At 38.9% G+C, this 25,649-nt stretch overlaps 1 protein-coding gene across 15 annotated transcripts in view; it reads right to left on the bottom strand.

Annotated features, from left to right (window-relative positions):
* Window positions 1–7,170: 7,170 nt before the first annotated feature.
* Window positions 7,171–25,649, bottom strand: part of FMR1 (FMRP translational regulator 1) — a 38,737-nt gene continuing 20,258 nt past the window's right edge. The window contains exons 8-17 of one of the 15 annotated variants that reach the window (XM_032329909.1): window positions 25,215–25,385; window positions 25,042–25,120; window positions 21,044–21,153; window positions 20,025–20,159; window positions 19,440–19,502; window positions 17,095–17,181; window positions 14,385–14,580; window positions 12,658–12,840; window positions 12,097–12,179; window positions 7,171–9,916 (exon numbers count right to left, since the gene is read on the bottom strand). In XM_032329909.1, the coding sequence (XP_032185800.1) occupies window positions 9,755–9,916; window positions 12,097–12,179; window positions 12,658–12,840; window positions 14,385–14,580; window positions 17,095–17,181; window positions 19,440–19,502; window positions 20,025–20,159; window positions 21,044–21,153; window positions 25,042–25,120; window positions 25,215–25,385 (1,269 nt within the window). In that variant the 3' untranslated portion in view covers window positions 7,171–9,754. The other 14 variants (XM_032329911.1, XM_032329910.1, XM_032329914.1 and 11 more) reach the window with 14 other exon arrangements.

Below are 25,649 nucleotides of genomic sequence, written 5' to 3'. Positions count from 1 at the left end.
CTCGGAGACACCAGCAGCATCAACCAGTTGGCAGGTGCTCCCTCTCAGTGCTCTAAGTCTCAGCCCCATGGGGGTCTTTCCATGAGTTACCAAGGTACCAGTACCAACCAACAGCATCCCTTTCCTGGAGGTCTGGGTTTGAATTCTATGGGTCTCTCCTTTGAGCCTTATCCCTTTGTTCCCGAAGGCCTCAGGATGGCGGATGCTTCCTGTGGACCCCAACCTCTGTGTTACCTTAATGTTCCTGTTCTGAATTTTCAATCCTTAAATGTATGTCTAGCCAATCTCTATATTAAATTCTCTGTTAAAAGCACTAGTGTGATTTTCAGTTTCCCAACAGGACCATTACTGATACCCCGATGTGATGGAATTTGGTTTTGTGACAACAACTCATCATAGGATGGGAATGTTGGGATTGAGAATCACACTTTTTTGCTATAGTGAGACAATGTGTCCCCACCAGGACAAATAACTGTCATTCAAAAGGCAGGTATCATTCAGTGGTGTAGCTAGTATTTGCAAGGCCAACAGTTTTTCCTGATTAGGCTGCGGAATAGCTCTTTGGGCAGTTGCTTATATAGCCAAGCCAGGCACCAGTGGCCTGGTCCTGGTCTCTATCCTAATTCAAGGTCTTGCCACCTGTGCAGAGTTGAGGGCATGCATAGAGAGCTGTGAGGGCCACCAGAAAATTAACATCAAGAGAGGGGCACCTGGGTGGCTCAGTCAGATAAGTGTCTGACTCTTGATTTCGGCTCAGGTCTTGATCTCAGGGTGGTGAGTTCAAGCCCTTCATTAGGCTCCACCCTGGGTGCAGTCTACTTAAAAACAAAATATCATCAAATATAATGTAGTGGACTTGCCCAACTCATTACTGATACGTTGTAGTTATTAAGTATTGCTGGGGAAGTTCAAAATACCTGAGGCAGGACAATAAAGGTAAACTTCATGCTTTGTCAAGTGAAAACAAAATAATTTTTTTTCTTCCTAGAGAAATCTGGAGAAGACATGAGGAATGTCTAGGGCAGCTCTGTCTGAGAATAATAAAACGTAAGCCACATATGTAATTAAAAATTAAAAATTTTCAGGGCACCTGGGTGGCTCAGTCCATTAAGCATCTGCCTTCGGCTCAGGTCATGATCACAGGGTCCTGGAATCAAGCACCCCATCAGGCTTCCTGCTCAGCGGGGAGTCTGCTTCTCCCCCTCTCCCTCTGCATGTCTCCCCAGCTTGTGCTCTCTCTCTGAAATAAAGAAATTTTTTAAAAAATCTCCAAAATTTTTTTTTCTAGTAGACCAATTAAAAAAAAAAAACAGTAAAAAGAGGCAGGTATAACTAATGTTAATGACATAGTTTAGCTAACCCAATAGATCCAAAATATTAACATTTAAACAGTATTTAAATGTAAAAAAAAAAACTAGTTAGATAATCTTCAAAATAAGTCTTCAGAATCTATTGTATATTCTGCACTTAACAGACTATCTCAGTTCAGCCCAGCCATGTTTCAAGCGCTCAAAAGCCGCCACGAGTGGCTAGTGGTTGAAGAACTGGACGGTGCCACGCTAAGGCCACATACCAGATGCCAGCAACGGCTGCCATCAGTTCAGTCACCTGCTGTGTATCAGATGCTCTGACTGTCATGGCAGCCACCACTAAAACCATAGTGATGTGCAATCAGGGGCGACAGGCACTGGATTTACTCACTGGCTAAAGAGGACTGGGAATTGGAAGACACTGTGACCTACCACTCCCTCCTGGCAATGGGATAAGCCTTGAATATATTCTTTCTCACCTACTGGTATGTGATTCTGTTTCAACTGCCCAGTCGTGGCAGGCTTTGGCAATGTAAGAGGCTCTGCATTTACTGGGAAAGATGGCAATAGCCACACCCACTCAGTAGGTCACTGTACCACGCTGGGTTGAGGGAGCCCAGCATGTCCATACCTATTATGTAGTAATTGTGCCGAGTCTCTTGGCTGTAAGTAAAACCCACCTCAAACCCTGCCAGGGAAATTCATTTACTGTGCACTTACTGGTCCAACAACAACAGTGCCTCGGGCTCTAGTGTCTGGTAGGTCCAGGCCTGCTGAATCCTCCCCACACGTTCTAGGCTACAAGGACCAGGACAGAAAGTCAGCAGTCCCCTTGCAGAGGGCAGAAGACTGGACCCTGGGCCAAGTTCACTTTTGAATGAACTCAAATCTGAATTGAAGGGGCAACTAATGGTTGGGCTAGAAAATCAGTCTCCTGGGTGGCACACAGGCCTGCTGGAGATGGGGTCTTCGACAGTCTCTTTCAGCAGTGTTAAGATATGGCTAACCACTTGGCTTCCTCCTCTGGAGTCTTCTCCAAGGAGGCTTTGCAGATTTGCTGGCCAGGCAGTAGGGAAAATGGCCTCCATCTCCAAAGGGAATTGCCCCCATCCAGGACCTCTTGGCATCAGCTCTGTGTAAGGGTGTGCTTGATGTAGAATCAGTTATCGATGGGGTGTTTAGGTGGTGCAGTCAGTTGAGTGCCCAACTCTTGATTTTGGCTCAGGTCATGATCTCAGATCATGGGATCGAGCCCGGTTTTGGTGGGGGGTGTGCAGGCGGGACTCTGCGCTCAGCAGGGAGTTTGCTTGCGATTCACTCACTCTTCCCCTCTCCCCCCATTCCCCGCTGGCTCGCTCACTTTCTCTCTAGAATAAATAAATCTTTAAAGAGTAAGTTCTTGTTTCCTGGATACTTCCTTTTGTTCTCTCTGCAACCTCCTTATAGTGATCTGGGCTACTTAGCCCGACGACCTCACTCCTTGTCCCATTTCCTTACTTAGCCATCCCTTCGTTCAAGCCCCAGAACCGTAACATGCTGCCTGAGGGAGCCTCAGAAGAGATCTGAAGTGGTGCTTTGATGAATTCCCACTTTTGCTGAGACCTGGGGCACCTTACAGGGCCTTTTACCTCTTCCGCCTTTGGATAGGGCCTAAGTCAGCCGCTGGAGGATTTTCCCATCCCTTACTCCCTGACAGAAGGAGTAAAATTTGGTTTGTCTTCCTCATGTAAGATGCCATCAACCTTGTCAGCGGTCTCTGAATTAAAGTCATTTGCTCACAACTTATCCCGATGCCCAAGGTTTTCCTACAAGCATGGTAATAGTGCCAGAGTGCCTCAAGGCCGCTAGGACCTCAGCAGGGATGTCTCACTCTGCATTCAGTGTCTCAGGAAGTCAGGCACATCTGCTCTCTCCTCATTGGTCAGGCTAGCTAATTCATTTGGCAAAAGGGAACCCTGTGGTAAACCCCAAATGCTGGTCACTCAGCGTCACTCACCTCATGGGTGCAACTTCATCATGCAAGCAGTTCAAGCCTCAAGAGATCTGTGTGACTGTCAGTGTACCTCAACCCCACCCCTGACAGGCCCCTGGGTGGTACACTGCATAATGAACAGGGTTCAAATCCAAGAAGTTAGACTGAATCAACTATTCTAAGGGCACTTGGGACCAAGGGCTCTTTTCTCTTGATTTCCTTCTTCTTAGGGCTCACAGAGCTGGCTGGCCTGAGAGCGCTGAGGGATCCAATCATTTCAATCTGCCTTACGTGGAGGGGCTTAGATGTCCAGGGCCTTCGCAATAACATGTTCACCAGCGACTGCAGTTCGGCTAGGTTTCCTACTACCCTCGGTGGGTTGCTATCCATCCTGGTGTGACTTAGTTGATCCCTTTTTCAGTTTCCCAAAGGCCGGAGCTGGAACGAGTGGCATTTGCCTCACGCTGGGCACCATCTGTGAAAGGGTGGGTGAAGGCGAACACCACACCACCATCCGAAGGAAGAGGTTTTAATAAGGGAAAATTACCAGCAAGACAAGGCACAGGCATGCCCATTTTCTCTTGCAGAGATGCAAAGGTCACAGGAGAAGGTTATTTCTTCTCTGGGGGTCTACCCTTCCACAGGGCAGGCCTGACAGCAACCTTGTATGCAGACGATCAAATCAGGGCTTAAAACTGCCGGCTGTCAGGGGAGCTGTCTGGGAACCCAGGCGGCTGGCACCTGTGACCCTGTGGGAAGCTGGCTCTGCACTGTGGGGCAGAAGAGCCTCCTGAGAGTTGGATTTGGGCCCAGTCCCTCATGCCAGCTGGTTACAAGGTAACTTCACAGGGGCTCCCAGAGTCATGGGACAATCCTGTCTGTGCGCCACACTTTAAGTGGAAACCTGGTCATTTTAGACCCTTCCAAGGCACCCTGAGGTCCAACTCCTAACACGGCACTGTAGGCCTCCCTGACGGTACCTCGACTCACCTCTCTCTCCCTCAAATTCTGTGCCCTAGCCACATGGAACCCTTGGAAGCTTCCCAAATACAGATTTCCTCATGCGTAGATTATTGCCCTCAGCACCTGTACACCTGGCTAACTCCTCCAATCTGTTTTAGGACTCGCTTCACCTGGGAAGTAGTCCCTTCCTGGCTCCATACCGTCCTGATCGCGGCGGGTCCCTCGGCATGCTCCCACCTTGCCCTGCGCATTTTAGCACTTACCGTGTACTGTATGCTGCACTGCCCATAGACTCAAGCTGTCCTGTTTGACAGTGAACTTCTTAAAGGTCTGAGATATTATCCCTGCATCCCTAAGAAACTTGTCACAGGCCTGCTATATAATAAATATTTATTAATGATTTAATGAGATGAAATCAAGGGGATGGTTCATTACCATGGACTCTCTGTAGCTTTCTCCACATAAAACATGAATGCATATACAACTTTGGAGTTGGGATACCTTAGCAATCATTCCTTTAACACATGAAAAACTGAAACACAGAGTTGAAATGACTTATGCAATAACCACAGAGCCAGTCTATGCTCTGGACAAGTGTGGAATCTACCCTGCAATTCCATTTTCTTTTTTTTTTTTTCCAATTTATTTATTTGACAGATAGAAATCACAAGTAGGCAGAGAGGCAGGCAGAGAGAGAGGGGTGGAAGCAGGCTCCCTGCTGAGCAGAGAGCCCGATGCGGGGCTCGATCCCAGGACCCTGAGATCATGACCTGAGCTAAAGGCTGAGGCTTTAACCCACTGAGCCACCCAGGCGCCCCGCAATTGATTTTCCACAGCATAACTCTCTATGTGCCTTCCTGTCATGTAGTGGCTACAATGCATTTGCAACTTTTAATGATACATATTCCTTGAGAACCAGTACTGTTTATTGACACAGTATCTTACAGGTTTTGATTTCAGGGGAAATCTGACAGAGATGCCTTAGTATTTATCAAAAGAACTTAATACTTGAAGAAATAACACTGGAATTTTTTTTCCCTTCCTGCATAAGCCATCCAGATTTTGAATGATGCTGAATCATTATCATATTCCCCAATTCCCAGGATTCTGTTTAACTGTCTCTTGTTGACACTCAGTCTTCCAATTTTCAACCTACCCACGTAATCAAATCTATGGTATACACAAATTGGTGGGAAAACCTTTAAGCACTTAATTTTTAAATTTACTCTTTAATCATTTAGCAAGTGCAACTTGCAGAGTTTTAATGCCTTTCCCACTAACATAAGACTCCTTCACACTAAAAAAAAAGAAAAAAAAAAGGATTTCCCCATTTCTTCATGGCAAGTTCTCAGAAATAAATGGTAAGAAAATTTCTTTTTAAAAATAGATTTATTGGGACGCCTGGGTGGCTCAGTGGGTTAAGTCGCTGCCTTCGGCTCAGGTCATGATCCCAGGGTCCTGGGACCGAGTCCCGCATCGGGCTCTCTGCTCGGCGGGGAGCCTGCTTCTCTCTCCACCTCTGCCTGCTTGTGTGTGCTCTCTCTGACAAAGAAATAAAATCTTAAAACAAATAAAAAAACTAAAAAGAAATAGCTTGAGAGAGAGAACGAGCAAGAGGGGCAGAGGAAGAGAGAATCTGAAGCAGACTCTTGAGTGCTGAGCCTGACTCGGGGCTCAATCTCACAACCCTGAGACCACGATCTGAGCCAAAACCAAGAGTCAAATGTTTCTGGGTGACGGTGCCACCCAGGCGCTGCATAAGAAAACTAAGTAGCCCCAAATAAAAATTTTAAACAGCCTGAAATAAACATACAGTGGAAAAGATGCTCAAGATTTAAATAATGATACCTGTGGGGTACCTGAGTGTCTCAGTCGGTTAAGTGGCTGCCTTCAACTCAGGTCATGATCCCAGGGGGGATCGGGCCCGGCATCAGGCTCCCTGCTCAATGGGGAGACTGTATTTCCCCCTCCTCCCCATGCTCATACTATCTCTTTCAAATAAATAAAATCTGAGAATAAATAAGTACTGGTACCTGTTAAGCTTTCTGAGCGATAAAGATTTAGCATCTGCTAATGGCTATTTCAGAATAACTGGTTATCTGAGGCATCAGAAGGTCATGAAGGAAAGATGCTATTTATGGCCACGAGACAAATGGACTCAACAGGGATCAAATCAGTATACTGACTCTAAAAGACACTAGTCCTAAGCACTAGGAGCTCTAAGATCATGATCAGATGGGAGAAAGGCATCTGAGTAAGCCAAATGGAGTGTCAAGGTGGATGTTGCCAACAGGCTTTTCATATGTAGCACTGAAGACCACTGTGAAACCAGGAAAACCCAACCAAATTACTCGTAAATTGGTTTTAACCTATCACATCGAATGGACTGTGCTCAGCTCTTCTGGCCCTGGAAGAGTCCAGAACGAGGCAGAAGGCAGAACAAGGTAGCAGAAAGGCAGAAAACGAAGACGGAGTTTTCAGAGGGGGAACGGGGGAGGGGAGAGGCAGGCCATCAATATAGAAGAGACTGTCCTGCATCCTTAAATCATTTTGGATGCTAACACAGAGAACTTTGACTCCATCTCCTCTCCACTTTTAACCTTTTATCTCAGCTGTGCCCGAGTTCCTTGAAGTGACTACAACAGCCATTTCAGGCACCTTCTACCTACAAACCCATCATTTGTTTTATTATGGTTTTTTTTTTTTTAAAGATTTTATTTATTTATTTGACAGATCACAAGTAGGCAGAGAGGCAGGCAGGAAGAGAGAGGAGGAGGCAGGCTCCCTGCTGAACACAGAACCCGATGTGGGGCTCGATGCCAGGACCCTGAGATCATGACCTGAGCTGAAGGCAGAGGCTTTAACCCACTGAGCCACCCAGGCGCTCCTATGGTTTTCTTTTTTAAACTACACAGACACATTTAGTATTTTCAAATGGCAGGGTTTATTTATGTGTGCACAGACAGGAGTGTGTGTTCAATATGGTTTGGTGGCACCTTATGTAATTAACGTGTTGAAATATTATGACTGGGAATACGGAGAAGCATTTTCTAGTGGTTATGTTTTTGCCTTTTAAGGGCACGTAAAACATTATTTGCAAGGCATATATGCTTTGAATGATAAATAAACCCCCCGATACTGCTAATATTTGTTATATTTAGAAATTTAAGACCAGGAGCAAACATCTGTCAGACTAATTTTTTGCTTTTTCATAAGTGCAACTTTTTAATAAAAATTTACATCTAGATAAACAATCTTCAGATTTTTGAAACTTTAATAAAATTTTAAAAACATGACTTAGAACTGAAAAACATACACGTTTAGCACACAAATATTGTAATACGAATCAACTCCAACTCCATTTGAAAACATGTGAATCAAATTACAGTTTTAGAAGTTAGTAATTCACATTTAAGCAAGTTAGCGCCTTGCTGAATTCAGCCTTTGTAAAAAAAGAGACTTAGTGCATATTGTAATGGCACAATGTGCTTTTGTACCATTTTGTTGATTTTTTTTCCACCTTATTAAACAAGATCAAGTTCTTGAAAGTTGGTAGATAACAGCTAACTTCCTAAGACATGTGAAACTTCCAGTGGTAACAGTTACATTTTGTAACAGAACACTTTCTATAGATTTCTTTTCCTATCTTAAAATTTTAAAAGCAATCATTTGTAAGGATTGCATCAACATCAATTTAGCAGAGGAAGATCAAACTTTATTGAAACTGCTTGCATACAAAATATATTGCACTATAACCAAACAAATGTCAACATAAAATCCAATCTGGTGTCGCTAATATGTACAGAGAATATTGCCCAAGAGCAGTTACATTACAAGGTCATTCTACCTTGGTTAATTATCTACAGTATTTTAAACCAAACAGCTTACAGATGATGTGTGCAAGGTACCAATTTCTGTTTTCAAATACTATACATTCCCAGAATAAATAACTAAAAATCAACATTAATGTTTGGCAATACTTTTAAAAGACTTTTTAATATTCTTGAAATCATGTGCAGTTTGTTGCCATTTTTATATGCTTATTTGTATGCAAGGAAAAGTAACTGTAAAATGAAAATTCAAAGAAACAAACTCACAAAATACATCAGAGGCAGAACTTCGGTTCACACGGCTCTGTACAGACTCAGTGGTACCCCTACTTGGAGTTATTTTTTAAGAAAAATATAATATCTGAAGAGTGAAGGTCCTTCACATATTTTTCCTCAGTAAATTTCATTCATAAAAAAGACTCAAAAACAGAACCAAAACCCAACACATCAAAAAACAAAAGAAAAAAAAAACTAAAGAAGTATTTGTTAACCAATTCTAGTCTGCTTTCCAATTCCACTTATACATTAGAGCTCATATTTCAAGGCTTACATTTAACCTGCTTCCAATGTTTTTTTAGACAAAGTACCTGTACTTCACAGGATTATTATGCACACATGAAAATGACCTTTCTATCTCCCCCAAATAACCTTGAAATTAAAATATGAAAAACTTCACAAAACTTGGGGAGGACAAAATAAAAAAAAAAGGCTCTAAGTTAAAATTGGTCATCAGGCCAAAGAGCAGGCATATCCTATTAACTTTCGACCAGGAAGATTTATTCCTAGCTGAAAACATTTTATTTTAGCCTCTCTCAAATGAAAAGATAGTTATTTCTTCTCCTGTCTATACAGAAAAATTACACATCCCTCTCAATAACACTATTTGTCAAACTTCAGTGCAACAAAACAAAAACAAAAACAAGTTCTATTCTTTATACTGCCTAACCTGATGTTTCTGTAAGGAAAAAAATATGGAAAGCATGCATTCTTCTATAAAGTACTAATGTTTGACAGGGTTTGCTACATCTTTAACATTTAGTGTTTCCAACTTATCTTCCCTGAACTCTGCATCCAAATATAATATTCCTACCTGCCAAGATATAAAAAAGGCACAGATCATACAACTTTTTTTTTTTTTTTTTTTTTTTTTTTTGCTAATGAAAATGACAAACGTCACATCACACACATCTCAGGGTCCACTAAAATACTGGAAAAGTGGACCAAACATAAACTGACACAGGACATGAAATGACATAGTATTTCATGGACTTCTATAGGAGATTGAAAACAGAACTGTAATATGATTACTAAAAATGCTATTTATTCAGAAAAACTGAAATATACCGGCAAGTTATCACCCGATGCAGGAAAAAGGTCCAAATTAACAAAAAATATCACTGCTCAGTACTTTAAAAAATAAACCAAACTAAAATCCTGCCCTGAAGTGCTAATGTATACTTAAAAGCAATGTTTCAAAATTTCAACGTATCTTTTTGTGCAAATTTGAAAATTGTTGCTTATGGCCAATACCAAAAAAATAAAATTCATAACAGAATTTGTATTCATTTCATGCCCTGTGCCATCTTGCCTACTATTTGTCTTTGGCCTAACAAAGTTTTCTAATATGGAATAAGAGTTATGGAAATGGTTTAGGAAATATAACTTCAGAATTATGCAGTTTAGGGTACTCCGTTCACAAGTGGTTGCTGACCATCCACGTTGTCTGGCTTTTCCTTCTTCTGGTTACGATCTTTACCCGTGCGCAGCCGATTACCTTCACTGGAGGTATTCTGTAATGTTTTAGTGTGGACACTCCTTTCATTATTGCAGTCAACTCTGATCTAAAACAAGTTATAGTTGTTATATACACAGACCATATCCTATTGTAATCTGTAACTGGCCTGACAAGAAACTTAAGCCTAAGTGTATGTTCCACATGGTAAAAGGGGAAACGGGAGTGAGAATAGAGGAAGTGCAAGAAATTAAAGTTAGGAAGGATTTTTTATTTATTTTATGATTTTAAAAACACTCTTCTTCTTTAACTGGAACACACTGGTCATCTCACTGCGTCCAAACTTAGATAAAAACTCACAATCCTACCGAGTCTTCTTCTAAGCAGAATAAAATAGTGAGAAACAAAATAGTTAAAATTAATTACTATTACTAATTACGAGATAATATGTAATTATAACACTAGAGTTCAAAAGAATGGGTTATTAAAGACTGTGAAACCCACAAGGGACCCAGATTGATGCCTTCCTATTCCCCTTTACCAGGATAAGAACTCAACTTGCTTATTAAGTAACTAGCCTTTAGTCTACACCTGAATTATCTATCATAGGTAAGATTAACCTCTCTATACTGGGGCTCTCACTGTCTTACAGTAGAAAAATTTGAGCCTTGCTTTCTTATAGCTTGTATTTTCAGTAAGGCAAGTCAGATAATCATAAGACTTGAACTCTGAAGAATAATAATGGTACAGGGAAATCCGACAACACTAATGTGTGAAAGGACTTTCAAGACATGTGTACAGATGTGTACAGATGAATGCAGTCCAGAAAACAGTATCCTAAGATTTATGAAATAGTTTACGTGCCAACACAGAACACTTAAAACAATGCTAACAATCCCAGATGCTGTATAAAAGAAGATAATATTGACCAATGGGCTTAAAACAACTACAACTATTGATCTGCTTGAAATACAAATGCTACATAGATATCAAAATGGATTGCTCTAATTTCAAAGTGTGTTCAAGTGCTGGGTCTCAGTGTGCATTCTAGATGTTTGGCCATCAAAGGCTTAGTGCTTTGACTTGGATCTATTCTCCTACATGGAAAACACAAACCTTTTTATTCGCTGTCCCATTTTAATTATAAATACAATTATGAATATGCACCCTTTTAACCAATATGATCTGACTGCCAAATTCCTGGAACATGTCACTTTAAGTAGAGAAGTAAAAGGACAGCAGATAAAGGCCTTCTATCTCTGCAAAACACATGTACGTACATCATTTCCTCATCTCTTTACCTAGATCTAAGGTCTTTTCTATTCCTTAAGAACCTGCCAACAATTAACACCTACTTACAACTGCTAGGAATCCCATGGAATATTCTGTCAGGAAATTTGTGCTCTTGAAAAGCATCTCACTAATCTTGAATGTTGGTCCTAAACCAATCCACAGTCAATAAGGAACCCTAACTACTTGGATTAAGGATTAAGAATTTAAGAAGCAGAGGAGAATACGGGTTCTGGGAATCATATACCAGAGTTCAAATATCATTCTACCATATGATCATTATGTGACTGTGGACAAAGGACTGAATCTTTCTAAAAGCTTCAGTTTACTCACCTAAAGAATAAAAAATAAAACTACTTACCTCAGGGGGCTGCTGAAAGAGTAAATAAGGTAACACACACACAGAAAGCACTTAGCAATGGTGTCTGACATGCTCAGGAGTAATTTTAACGTTAACAATGGATTCAGCATAGGTGATGACCAACTGAAAAGGGATCTCAGAACAGAGGCTGGTTATAAACCAACAGCTGGCTGATTCGCACGTACTAGCTGAGAGCACCAGCAGCCCTGTCTACCATAATTACTACCTATGAGACAGAGCCCTCCTTTTCCTTACTTTCCACTCAAAGAGATCACCCTATCCCTGCAACTCAGGGGAAGAGGGGTCCACAGGGTTACTCAGGTCTCCCAGTACATTCCGGGATGTCCCTTTCCTTGCGGAAACTGCAGGGAACCCCCAATGTGGCATTGGTATTCAAGTCCTAACAGACTGTCGAAGTCTTCACAAATGCTTAAGACTGCATAGTCTCTAGAGAAATTCTCTTGGTATATTTGTCATGAAGAACTAAGACTGCCCACAATTATAATGCTGAAAGGAAAACATGTCAAATGTATCAATTCTGCAACTTTTCAACATGTTTAAAAATAAAGTAAAATAAACTTGTAAGTCTCAAACTACAGTAATTCAAATAATTTAGATGTAAATAGGCACCAGTTTACCTGGAGGGATCCATCTGCTGTTCTTCCTTTAGCCTCTCTTGGATTACGTGGGCGATTATCTGTTCGGGAGTGATCGTCGTTTCCTACAGGGTCAATTTTAAAAGGTTCAACAGTTAACTGATTCTGATGTGCTTATTAGAAATTCTTTATTCCTACACTCTCGATTTATTTAGACCACAGAATCTAAAACATAATCAACAATCTAGTGATTCCAGTTACATAATGCTTAGAAATCTAGCATGTAACCAAGAAGCACAAAGTATTTCAAAGGCGTTACAATTCTGCATCAACTATGTCACAGGTCAACCTGAGCTAATGTTCACGTTATGTGCAGAATCCCCAAAGAAGCTGAACTAGTTATCGGTGTTTATTTTTACGTTCTACACAAACCATGGGAAGGCTGACGTTCCGTTGACTACTGCTGAGCCCTTCCTCTGCTGACCAATAGAAAACAGGAAAAATGGGGTTTTAAGTAATATATCCTTGAATCACCAAGATTTTTCACAGAACTCTGGTTGTTAAAATTCACCTTCAATTATTAAGAAATGAACACCTCTGTACCTTTGAAGCCACCTCCACGTCCTCTTCCTCCCTGTCCTCTTCCTCCACCGCCACGTCGTCGTCCGTCTCCTCTGCGTAGAAAGTTCTCCCTCTCTTCCTCTGTTGGAGCTAATGACCAATCACTGAGTTCGTCTCTGTGGTCAGATTCTGTTTCAGAAGCATTTGATGCTTCAGAATTAGTTCCTATCGAGAGTTAAAAGTTATATACCGTTGTCCGACTTAAAAAAAAAAAGTTAGGTTAACAGAAGCTTCCAGAGACGTTTCAGGGGTAATCCAACACTCTTCCCAATTTATAAACCCAAAGAGTATCATCACCTTCCATTTTGTAAAACAAATTATCTTAAATTCAAAATGAAGGGTTTCACAATATTTGAGGTAATTTTGGTTTTAAATGTTTTTGGTTCTCATAAAAAAACAAGGTATTTTATTAGCCATCTAAGTTCAAACCTGAGTATGCCACATCATTAAACAGCTGTGCTCCTTTAAACATCTGCGCTCTCTGGAGGAAGAGTTGTCTACAACAGTTAAATGCAATACCTTGATAAATAAACCTCTATAAAGAGAGTTCCTTTTAACAAGGTTTGGCCCAGGGACAGCGGGGAATGCATACATTTTGGTCACCTCTGAGAGGGTGGCGAAGGCCAACATGGTAACTCTCTCAGGGAAGGGTCTTTTGTGGGATCCGGGATTGAACTTAGCTGAAAGGGGATATGCTTGCCTGATGCTTGGTCCACAACCTTCCCTCCCTCTCCCACTGAAATAATTTATCATTAATAAGGGAATTATTAAGATAAGCTCATTATGCATGAGGGGGTAGATTAATGATGTAGGGGGATGGAAGTGGGAGAAAAGAGCTCCATGGTGAGGTGGGACTTCAACAGCAAAAAGGACAGACTGTTGGGAGAGGGGTTAGGGGTTAGGTTTAAGGTTTGCCTTAGGAGTAGGTGTCTGTCTCCCCCACTCCAGAATATCAACTCTACTACCTCTCTCTCTTCCTCTGTTGGAGCTAATGACCAATTATAGCTTCACCATTATAGCTTCTTTCCTGTGGATCTTGAAGGCTTTTCCATCTTAAAGAGTTCCTTTTTGAAATGCAAATATTTGTGAGATGGATTATACCTTATACCACCATTAGCAAGTTACATAGTAGATACACAGTTGAGCAAGAAAGACAGTAGGCACTGGCAGGTGGGGACAGTGTTCAGTGGAAGGCACTGGGAGAGAAGAAAGAAGCACTGACAGAAGAGCTGGGAAGGCAAAGAGAAACTTTGCCTACTTCTTGACTGTGCCTAGGGCTGACTTTGGCCATGACACTCAAAATCACCTTATGAGCCATAGGATGCAGAGCCCTGATTTACACAGTCCATCCAGCAAGTATGACCAGCACATGCCTGACAAAAAATGAGCCACAGTACACAAATGAAAATAATTTTGGCTATACAGTAATAAAATCAGGAAAGGCCTTAAGAAAGTCATCAACACACAAGGGCTTAAGCAGATTTATCCCCAAGTCAGAACGTGGACAGAACTCACACCTGCCCTGTAAACTCTAAGTGTTATCATCAGGTTTTAACTCTGTATGTCTCTTGCAACACAATTTGACCCACTGTGACTCGGAAACCATGTAGTGAGAAACCGTTATAATGGGGTTCTAATGAATATTAGAGATTAGCAGCTATTAAGTCTAGGAACAGATAAAGTTACTGAGTAAAATGCTTAGTTTGTACCTGAAGTATATCCAGGACCGCGTCTGCCGTGCCCCCTATTTCTGTAAGGTCTACTACCTCGACCCATTCCTTGACCATCATCAGTCACATAGCCTTTTTCCTTATCTGTACGATTTGGTGGTGGTCTAGAACTAGCTCCAATCTGTCGCAACTGCTCATCAATTTGTAATCTCTCCAAACGCAACTGGTCTACTTCCTATTTAAAATATACAAGATAACAGTAAAAATAATTTGACATTTTACTTAATAATACCTTTCTCCTTTTCATCAGATAAAAAATATACTGGAAATATTTCAATTTCAGTTCTAAATTTATAGTAAACACTATTACACAGAATTATCAGGAAATTGAATGGTGTCCTTAAAAAGAAAAATTACTATAGATAACAGATTATTGATGTCCATAATTAGAGATATAACAAAAATACTCAGCATTAAAATTCTACTGAATAGAATTTAAAGTTGTTTGATTTGGCACTATTATCCAATAGAATCTGCTAAGGCACAGATATGCTAGTTGGGGGACTTCTTGATGATAGGATATTGAATAAAGCAACTCCAAAATGTAGGTAAATGACATTTAAGGTTTATCGAGCTAACCTGAAAAAAATCACACACTGTAAATAATCTTAATCAAAATATATTTGCCAGCTAGTATCTTAATTTATGAAGCACTGAGTTTGGGCCATCTTCTGCTTTCAAAGAACATGTATTATGGTAGGTCTTTGGATATGATTACACCATTAAGGAAAAATTATTTTCAGGGAACTGAAAATGCTCCTATTCCTTATATCTCAGGGAAGGGGGGATACAACTATTTAAGAGCTAACCAAAAAAGCTAGATCTTAACATCATGCCTTGAAACCTCTTAAAGACTACAACTATGCTAGAACAAGTACAATGAACAGTATTAATGTTGATCAAAATATACACCTGGGTCAACTGACAGACCCTTACACATAGTGCTTCTGATATGTTTGATATGTTGGGTTCTGTCAAATCAAGATGAAGCCTCAATTCTAACCTCTGTCCTTCCAATCTACCCATTAAAGATCTCCTTTTCTGGCTAATAGGGAACTGTATCCATAACTCTAATAGTACTGGGTGTCTGAGTAAAGCAGTGGCCATCATAGGGACTGCTGACATGGACAGTCACTGGATAAGCCCCTGTTAAGCCAAGTTCTTAAAATCTTGGTTGTGGAAGCTTCTGGAAAATAAAGGGCAGATACATTTAATCTGTGCTCTGAACCAGAATTTCTGTTTTACAAAGGACTTGAGCAACGAGAGAGTGAGTAGTTTACTCCACAAGTATAGTTATAACTCATGGAATGGGTGTTATCTTGCGAAACAGAATGGTAGTCCAGGTTATCCCACTGGGGCAAAGCAGTCACCTTTTGGTGAGAGATGCCAGGCCCAATCAAGGGAAGATCTGGTGATGAAAAGAATGGCAATGGGACAGCTGCTGATAACCAAAAAAGATATTCAATTGTGAAGAATAAATAAAAAGATCTTAAAAAGAACATTAGTCAAAAGAACAAGGGATTGATTACAATGCAACCCTAACTCTCCAGGTCATCGTAATTATTTAAGCTAAGAATATGGAAAAAAAAAAAAAACCAACACATACACACACACACAGAACAGATTACAAATAAAATACACAGTTTAAAACAAAAATAAATAAGCAAACTAACGGGGTATCCTACCCATGCAAACCTTGCTGGATGAAACCTTCCCATTTTCAATTATTAACTGACCACCATAAGATGAATGAAATGCCTAACTACTGTACATTTTCCCCCTTAATTGCATCCCAAAATTGTTTCTTTCTTTCAAGAAATCAGCAAAAACATTCTTAAGACAGGATCATAAATAAAACAGAAAGCTAGATTATTTTTAAAATCCTATTTAGTACTAGTCACTTGTAATTTTGATGCATATGGATATAAAGAAGAAATTATAAAAGTGACATGGGTAAGATTTTATTTCATTGACTTATACAATATCTTGGCTAAAAGAAATTTTTAAAAGCATCCAGTAAAGGGAGAAGTGACTTGCCTAAAGTCACATAAGCTAGTTCACGGTAGGAGAGAGACTAGAAGCCAATCCAGTGCTCTTTCCACTATACCTCGTAGCTTCCCAGTTCCTGATTTCCAGTTTGCAATCTAGAGTAAGTATAACTGTACAAATACTAACTAAAAAGAGCATCTACAAGACACGAGTTATTTATATTTTGTATAACAGAGTATAGAGAAAAATACAAAGGATAAACATTTAAACAGAAGACTTCATGAAACATTGGGATTTCCTTAATAAATAACATAAAAGGGACAAACAAAGGCAAGTGTTAACAGACAAAATCTGGCCTTGAAAAAACTGAGAGGCTAGAAAGTATCAACTGGATGAAAAGGCTATGTACAAGAGTACCTACATTGAGAGTTAAGGGTTTAACAGAAAAATAATGGGAAATAGGGGGATTTATTGAGAACTGGGATATTGCTCCTTAAATTTATAATGATAGAAAATGGACTTGAGTTTTCAAAAGAAATATAATAAGCAAAACAAAGTGAATATTTGCTCTATTACCTTTTAGAGGTCATTCATTATAATATACAGGCTAGAATGAAACTTCACTGCTGAAAAGACTGACTGTGGAGTTTTTATATTTTAGTACAAAAGGATTAGAAGTTAAAGTTCTTCTTGCTCTCACCTTTAAATAGTTCAGGTGATAATCCAGAAGAACAGTGGCATTAGCAATGCTGTCCTTTGTTCCCACAAAAACAAATGGTACCATACCCTGAAAAATAAATGGCAACAATAATCCTATAAAATAATGGATTAATCTGACAAAAATGCAAATAATAACTAAATCCCTAGCATAGGGCCTGACAAACAGTAGGTACACAAATGTTTGTTGAAAATATAAATCAATACATGGAAACAAAAGTTGGCATATTATACACATCTATTGTGAATAACGACACATCAATACAGCAACCCCTTGAGTGTACCAGATTATTATGTTTTAAATGCTACACTTAAATGTTGGCAAAAATCACAAATTATGTAATTCAAAATTATACAAGCTCTGACATGAGATGCATAAACAAAACGAATACTTTAAGGTACTCTAATTCATACACTACAGGTTTTATCTGGATCAAATTCTTTACAGAGAAATTCAAAGTCAAATACCAGGGCACAAAAGTAAAACTAAATCCATTTTGCTAACCAAGTCAAGAGAGTACAAACAAAACACAAACAAGAAGAATTAGGGTAAATCCCCTGCACTAATTATTCTGTGCAGGGGATTGAGGGTAAGAGGCAGATCCATGAGCACAAAACTGAACATTTCAATAATGTACTCTAAAAATTGTAAAAGGCTGAATCATAAGGAAAGTTTGATCTTTTCTCTATGGTACTACTTTAATATAAAGACAGATTTTCAAAAAGGAGTATACAAAAAAAATTTGTACTTCTAGCCCATCAGTGCAAATGAGGAAAAAAAAAAAGTTCTAAAGAAGCGAAGGTGTTGTGTAAACTTACAGCTGGCAATTAGGACATTCAAAATCGAGAATACTTTAATATTTTACTACTGGAGAAATACACATGGTTATTGATATTCACACACGTGACCACAGATGACCATATGGTGGCTTTGATGAGGACGTAATTTTCTAGCCGAAGTTTCTAGATGTGAAAAATCAAGAAGCTGTCTCTTTAGCAAGCATCATCTCTTTTATATAAAAAGAGCATTCATCTGATAGGTGTGGTTACTGCTGGGCTGCTTAAATGTATGTGGGGCTGGAATAGTTTTTTCTTTCTTTTCCCTTCCACATTAACATGGCTGTTGATGTGGGAGAAAAAAAAAAAAACAAACCTGAACAATTAGGAATTAATGCTTGTAAAATGACCTTTATCTGGTAGGCAAGGCACCGCTTCCCAGTAGCAATGACCAGCTGAAGAGTCAGGTGCCACTGAAAACCCACGGGCTTCGTATGGATTTTTTTGCACTGAATAATATATGAACTATGGAAATGATCAGGCCTATGCATCCGATCTCCTTTTCTCAAAAACATTTTTGACTGTTTTCTCCCCAACTGATGTTGTTACAAAGCAGTTAAACCTTATCATTTCCCAAAATGTCGTATGATGAAATGTTACACTCTTCCCTCTAGATCATGTATGTCCAAAATAAACTTTAAAATCCTGTGTCACAGGTTTAGTCTGATCACTTTGGAGCAAATAGTTTTAAAACATTTTCTTCTTCCCCACATCCAAACTGTTGTCGTACCCAAGTGCCACTCTAATTTGAGCACATCACTAGGGGACTAGAATCGTCCAATGAAGAAGGGCCAAGAGCACAACAGCGGCCTTCAATACGGAGGCAAGGAGAAAGGCAGAGAGGAATATCCCAGCCACTTGTGGTTCTATTTCTCTTTATAAAATGGCAGTTCTTGCTTTTAGTCTCTGGTGAGCCATGACATTTTTCCCATAAATAGTTCTCACGGGTCAGGTAGGGGGCCCTGCACCCTCAAAGAACTCATGTTGTGGCCGAACAGATTAACAAGTGAATGTCTATGTAGGAAGTGCTACTGAGAGGGATGAGCACACTGGAACACAGAAGGGGGAAAGGCCCTTGGGCCACTCAGGGGGAGGAGACCTGTGGCAAGTACACAAGGAAAGCTGCACAAGGAGTAAGGTCAAAGCAAATTGGGAAGTTGGAGGGTAAAGAGCACTCTGGTGAAGGATACATATGCATACAGAGGCAATAGTGTTCAGAGACCCCTAAGTACTTCAGTATGGCTCAAGCCACTCTGGAAGGCAAAGGAGGGGAATGAGAAGAGGTGACACTGGACAGGTGAGCATCAAAGAAAGGCCTGATAAGCAACAGGAAGGAACTTGAGCTTTCTCCCCAGGGCAATGGATAAACATACCCCAAAACACTCCTCCACCATCCCCCAACCCTGCTGATCATTTGTAGTCTTTCTTAACAAGGGGAATAAACATTAAAATATAAAATTAAAATGTATTTTTCAAGGAATGTTTTCCTACCTGCCAAGCCTTGAGTTCAGGTTTCTGGGATTCCCCTGCTACAATTGATGAAACCACTAACACCTAAAGCAGTATAAGGAATGCAAGTGATGTCATTAACTATAACAAATGATACACAGAAGCCTGAACGCAGGACTTTCACTGTAGGACTTCTAAACCCATTTCTAAATAGTTAGGTTAGTTCAAATATTGAAAACCAGTTTCTAAAACATGATTCTAAGTAGTAACTAAATGTATCTAACAGAAGGTACATTTTGAGCTACCACAACCTGCAAAATTTCAAGAAACAGCATGAAAAAATGAAAGACCACCCTCAAAAGAAAAAAAATGTGATCATTAATTGTAACCCCATATTTTATGTTTATACCATCACATTTGTCACTGTGAATAAACTGAGAAGTAGGTATCACTTTGGTTTGTAACCTCTCATAAGATGGCAATCAGATTTAAAAAACAAAACAAAACAAAACAAAACACATGAGTAGTCTATAAGCCTAACCAGAGAAAACACCCAAAACACCAACTGTGACATCTGGGTCAAAGAAATTCCTTTTAATATAATTCAAAGTGATAAATATTTCTTACCCTCTGGACTTTTGTACTGTTAGGTTGAGAAAAATGAGTACTGTTTTCCTTTATATCGATATGTTTTTTTTCTTCTGGGGGAGTAGGTCCAACCCTTGAGTTACTGGAAGGTAGGGAATTTGGTGGCATGATTTCCTTGGTAAAAAACAAAACACAAAAGGGAAAAGAGAACCAATTTACAAGACTGTATTTAGCCCCATTTTTATATCAATGATCATATTTTAAGAATACAAATTATTGTAAACATTTTTGGCAGAAATAATTAGAGAATGCAAATATTATGAAGTAAACCCCCCAAAACATCAAACATCAGCTAAAAGAACCTTTCACAAAAGGAAAGACTAGATAATATGTGAAAATATGGCAAAATTTGACCTTTATCTGGTAGGCAAGGTACCGCTTCCCAGTAGCAATGACCAGCTGAAGAGTCAGGTGCCACTGAAAACCCACAGGCTTCATATGGATTTTTTTGCACTGAATAATATGAATTTGGGGGGATTTTATTTTAAATAATATCGTTGTACAGAAGAGCACACCCTTACCTCCCCCAACCCACATAAATTCTTTAAAGGTTGCTACCAAAAACCATATATTCATGAAGATGAAAGTGAGGGTTATAAAATTTAATGACTGGGAAGAGATTATTATGCCCAGATAAAAATGTAAAGAACAGAAAATAAACACATATACACACAAACTAAAAAAGACAAAGGATAAAAGCCAGAAGACCTGATTAGTGTCCCAACTTGGTCTCTGTCAGCAACATCAAAGTTATATTTGAAAAGTGCCTTATACTCTTTTTAGAATTTATGGCCATCCATTTTAAAGCCCGAGAAAGATTTGAAGGCATTCAAGTGACTAGTCCCAAGTCACTATCCGGCTACAACAATGACTAGCATGACTATCAGAATTTTTATATTCCTAGCATGTGCATACCATACTACAGAGGCCTCTAAATTAACATGTTGAAAAAAAACAGTAAGAAATTTTTATCAGACAAACCAGAAACTATCACATACCTCTTCTTGTGGAACACTTTTCTCATTTTCGGCTTCAATTCTCACCCTCACAACTCCTGACTTGTCCACAATTTCCTGAATCAGTTTTCCATTTTTTCCTATTACTTTGCCTAAGAAATGAGTAATTCATGTTTGGTTTTAAAAACATTTATCTCAAACCAGTAAGCGTACCCCACTGTAAACTATCACATAAAACGTAAGATTTCAAAACCAAAACAGAAACTCTTTTCAAAAAGACAGAGTTAAACAGGCTTTCTGTTTATTAGGTTGTCTGTCACTGTTTAAACTACTTTGGTCAAGTATCAGAGGTATTTAAATCTCATGAATTGATGGGATAATTTTGAATTTTTAAGGAAGTCTGAAGATAGGCTCTTATTTTGCCTAAAAGGGTCTACTTGAAACTTGCTGGTACACTGGTATATATCACTCTTTCTGCAAAGTTCTATGAAAAGAAATAAGGGAAAGGACAGATAATAGAAAATACATTTGCTTATTCATTTGGCAATTTTAGTTCTGTCTGTACCTGATTTAAATCTGCTTCTTTACCCATGATAAATATTTTTAGAATTTTATATGTCACATTTATAAAAGATACTCCAAGTTTAAAAGGGACTTAGGCAGCTGTACATACATCTAAAAGAAGTACACATTTTCCAGGCCAATGTGTTAACATAATATTACTCCTGTGTATCACTCATAGATTGTATCAGTATATTAAAAGGTGAACTGTGACTTCTTAATCTTTTATTAGCCACAGAATAAAAGATTAAGAAATCACACTTTATTAAGATAACTCAAAACTATAATGAAAAAACTTAAAAACCAGTTCAAGATTAATTATTATTCAATACCATCTGTTAAAACTCCAAAGACTTTGAATACTGGTAATAAATAGGCATTCTTTCCCTCATTTTAGAAAACTCAGTCATACCCTTTAACTGGGAAATGACTGCTTTCACAGCCATCATAATCCATTAGTGTAAAGCAAGACCCTGCAAATAAAAGAACTATTGGTTCCAGAAGTCTACATGTGAATTACATCGGCATCTGAGTGCTTTCCTAAGGTACCTAAAAAGCACCCTTATACTGGCCAAGACCATCATGTGCTTGTCCCAGTATCTCCTCTAAGGCAGGGACGGGGAAAAATCTGGAAGCCAAAATTTGCTTTGAGTCAATGCTACAGAAGAAACCAGGGAAAGCGTCACAATAGGAACTTGTGGTTCTTCTCATCAGCATTACCCCAGCACTCCAGCCACATCAGAAAGCCTCATTCGCCCTTATAACCTTTTCTGACTGCTCATTGGTCAGGGAACAAAACTGACATTAAATCAGGACTCCTGATATAGGCAGGTCCTTTTGTCAATTATTTCTGCTACTCCTGTCTTCAAATGAAGAGAGGTTTTTACACGGTGTTGTCCCACCCAGTTTGTTTTTAATCTGTAACACTTATTATATTTTCATGAATTAATATGATTTTTAAAAAGGTGTCAATGAGTCAGGAAAAAGAAAATTGAGCTTGGCACAGTTGCTGTTAATAGCTTAACCATCCTAAGTATTGTGTTAACTATAATTAACTGAATAATTAAACCAATTCACTGTCAAAGTGGATGAAAAACAAGCAAATTTTTAGAAAAGAATGACAAATCCATGTACGTGCTAGACAGAGTTTGTGAAAAATAAAGAGATCATAAATCATACCGTGGGACTCAAAGAAAACTTATGCAATACTAATTAGACATCTCCCTAAAGATGTGCCCTGCCAACTCTCTTACACAAAAATGCTTTCTGAAAACTCTCAACATTCCAATCTCTAAAAGAGACTTGCTTTATTTTATTCACCAGAAACAAAAGAAAACCGAGGCTGATTGTACTTCAGCAGGCCTTCTGGTGAAAGGTTACTGTTGGAACCCTCTTCTCTTCAGGTATGACCAGAGGTAGAATCTATTTTTAATAACAGATAATGCAATTCTATATACCACATGGTTATTTCTCAATCCCAACTGACAGCTTACTACAATTTTGCTCTACTGAACTGGATGGAATTGATCTAAATGAGGAGGAGATAAGAGAAGTAACATTTACAGAGTCCCATACTATGTTCAAAGCTTCTCTAAACCTTTTCTATCAACATCTTCCTGTTTAGTTATCATGGCAACTCTGTGAGGTGGACACTATTATTCACATTTTTTGGAGGTAAGGAAAATAAAATTCAAGGGGGTGGAGTCAGTTACAAGGTCAAATTACCAAAAAGTGAGGTAGGGACCGAAATCTACATTCAACTCCAACTCCAACACCTAAGAACTTTCCCCTAGAGGCATAATGCCACGTCCCAAATGAACTGTAGTGAATGAATCGAACACAAAGTTTCTGTTTGATAATTACTGAAAAAACTGTCTACTGGCTATATAAGAATTTTTAAATTTAAAACAACTTTTCTAACTATAAAATGTATACAATTGCTTGGCAAACTGTAACTAAAAGGAAAATAAGCATCATTCAAAACCCCACTTATCCTGAGGTAAAAAGGACAGTGCTACACACACACACAACTGTGTCCAAGTTACCTCAATAACATCACATTCTTTAGCTGTCTGTACAACACAGCTGAATGAATAATTCTGCATTAATTTCACTGGTATTTACCCTTGAACTAATTTTATTCAAGAGAAAAATATTATTCCAAGTGTTTTTAATGGCACAGGAAGATGTTTATTAATTCTATGCTGACAAAAAATTAAAGCAGGCTAAGCAGGACTGAAACTATGGGAACAAAATGCATAGAAGTTCTTATTTTCTTGTTCTTTAAACTTTCCAAAGGACATGCATTACTTTTTATAATCAGTTGTGGTTTCAAGTTCAGTAAATTAAAAATGTATAGGCACTATGTCCCAATTTTATGTATAAAGACATAGATAGTATTCTTGATTTAAAAAAAAAAAAACACAACCAAAAACCTGCAACTGGCTTGGTATGTTCTGCTAAAAAGATCTTCAGCATTTGAGAATATTGGTAGAGAGTTTCTGGTATTTGCTGGTACCTGTGATGATGATAGTAATGAAACAGAAGTATTCTAAGTCAAAATGAAGAACTACCACTGGTGTTGCAAAATTCCTCAGAGGCATTCAGAGTTACTTTTAGCTTTGCAACTCATTAGATTTAAGTAACCTACATTCAGATTCTCAATTCAGAGATAATTCAGAATGCTATCATTTTATAGTCCCATCAGAGAGATCAAATAAATACAAATATCCTCCATATTATAAAGCCCTCAAATGTCATTCATCTTGAAAAAAAATGGTTTAAGATATTTTTTTTAAAGATTTATTTATTTGAGAGAGAGAGAATACACAGGGGGTAAGGGCAGAGGGAGAGATTCCCAAGCAGATTCTGTACAGCGCACAGAGCCCAATGTAGGGCTCAATCCCACAACTCCAAGGTCACCAAATAAATGAGCTGAGACCAAGAGTTTGGATGCTTAACAGAGTGAACCACTCAGGCGTCCCTGAAGATTTATTTATTTGACACAGAGAGAGCACACAGGAGCGTGAGCGGGGGAGACAGAAAGAGGAAGAGACAAGCAGACTCCTCGCTGAGCACAGAGCCTCACATGGGACCTCGATCTCACGACGCTTAGTTCATGACCTGAGTCGAAATCAAGAGTTGGATGCCTAACTCACTAAGCCACTCAGGTGTCCCTTGAAAAAATGTTTAATTTTAAGACACAGAAACTACACACTGAAGAGGCTGTACAAAATTTATTCTTCTAGGCTCTAACAGGTTTGAACTAGCAAAGCAGTGTCTTTTGTATACCTTCTAATTTTTGAGTATCATATTTATCAAATATTTTCTGTATACTGTAACAACAGACCATATTTCAAAGATTAAGCTTCAATTAAATGACTCTCCAAGTGAGTGAACATGGAATTCTAGCAGAATAACTGAACTATTTCCCTAATTGGTGTGTTTGTAGTGTATGTCAACAGTAATTTCTGACTCACCGACCAAGTTCCTTGGAACTTGTATGACATCTTCAGCAAATTCAAGAAAGCTTCTAGCCTTTTTCACTGCATCCTGATCCTAACAACAAAGAGGAAAAGATTTAAGATAAAAGATGAGCCTTATGAAATACTCTTTGTTATTTTAGAAAAAAACTACATAGTAAAATATTTACCTCTCCATAAATATGAAATGTGCAGGTGTCTTCATCTAGATCGATAGCAGTGACCCCAGGTACTTTTCTAGCTTGCTGAATATTAGCACCATGAGTACCAATAGCTAGACCCATCAGATCTTCTCGTACGATAAATTGTTCATGAAACCTTGAGGCAAGCTGCCTTGAACTCTGAAGAAAAATGCACGTCTGATTAATATGCTTTATCAACTATCAAGGCAGCTATATTTAGGTCAGCCATATAAATAATCTTGACCCTATGTATCAGGGGCCTATAAATTAGTTTCAATTGTAAACTAAAAGATTTTAGAAAACACCTCCCACAGCATAAGCACTTTTTAGGTTACTGAAGGTCTATACCATCTGATATATTTGTTAATAGGAAAGGGCTTCTTGTCAACTTTCTAAGGTAACTTTTAAAAACCTATTTTCAAG

The sequence above is a fragment of the Mustela erminea genome, chromosome X, assembly GCF_009829155.1.
Source record: "Mustela erminea isolate mMusErm1 chromosome X, mMusErm1.Pri, whole genome shotgun sequence".
Taxonomy (NCBI): Eukaryota; Metazoa; Chordata; class Mammalia; order Carnivora; family Mustelidae; genus Mustela; species Mustela erminea.
Note: the sequence above shows the minus strand (reverse complement) of the source record. Positions and strands in the feature narration are given on the sequence as shown.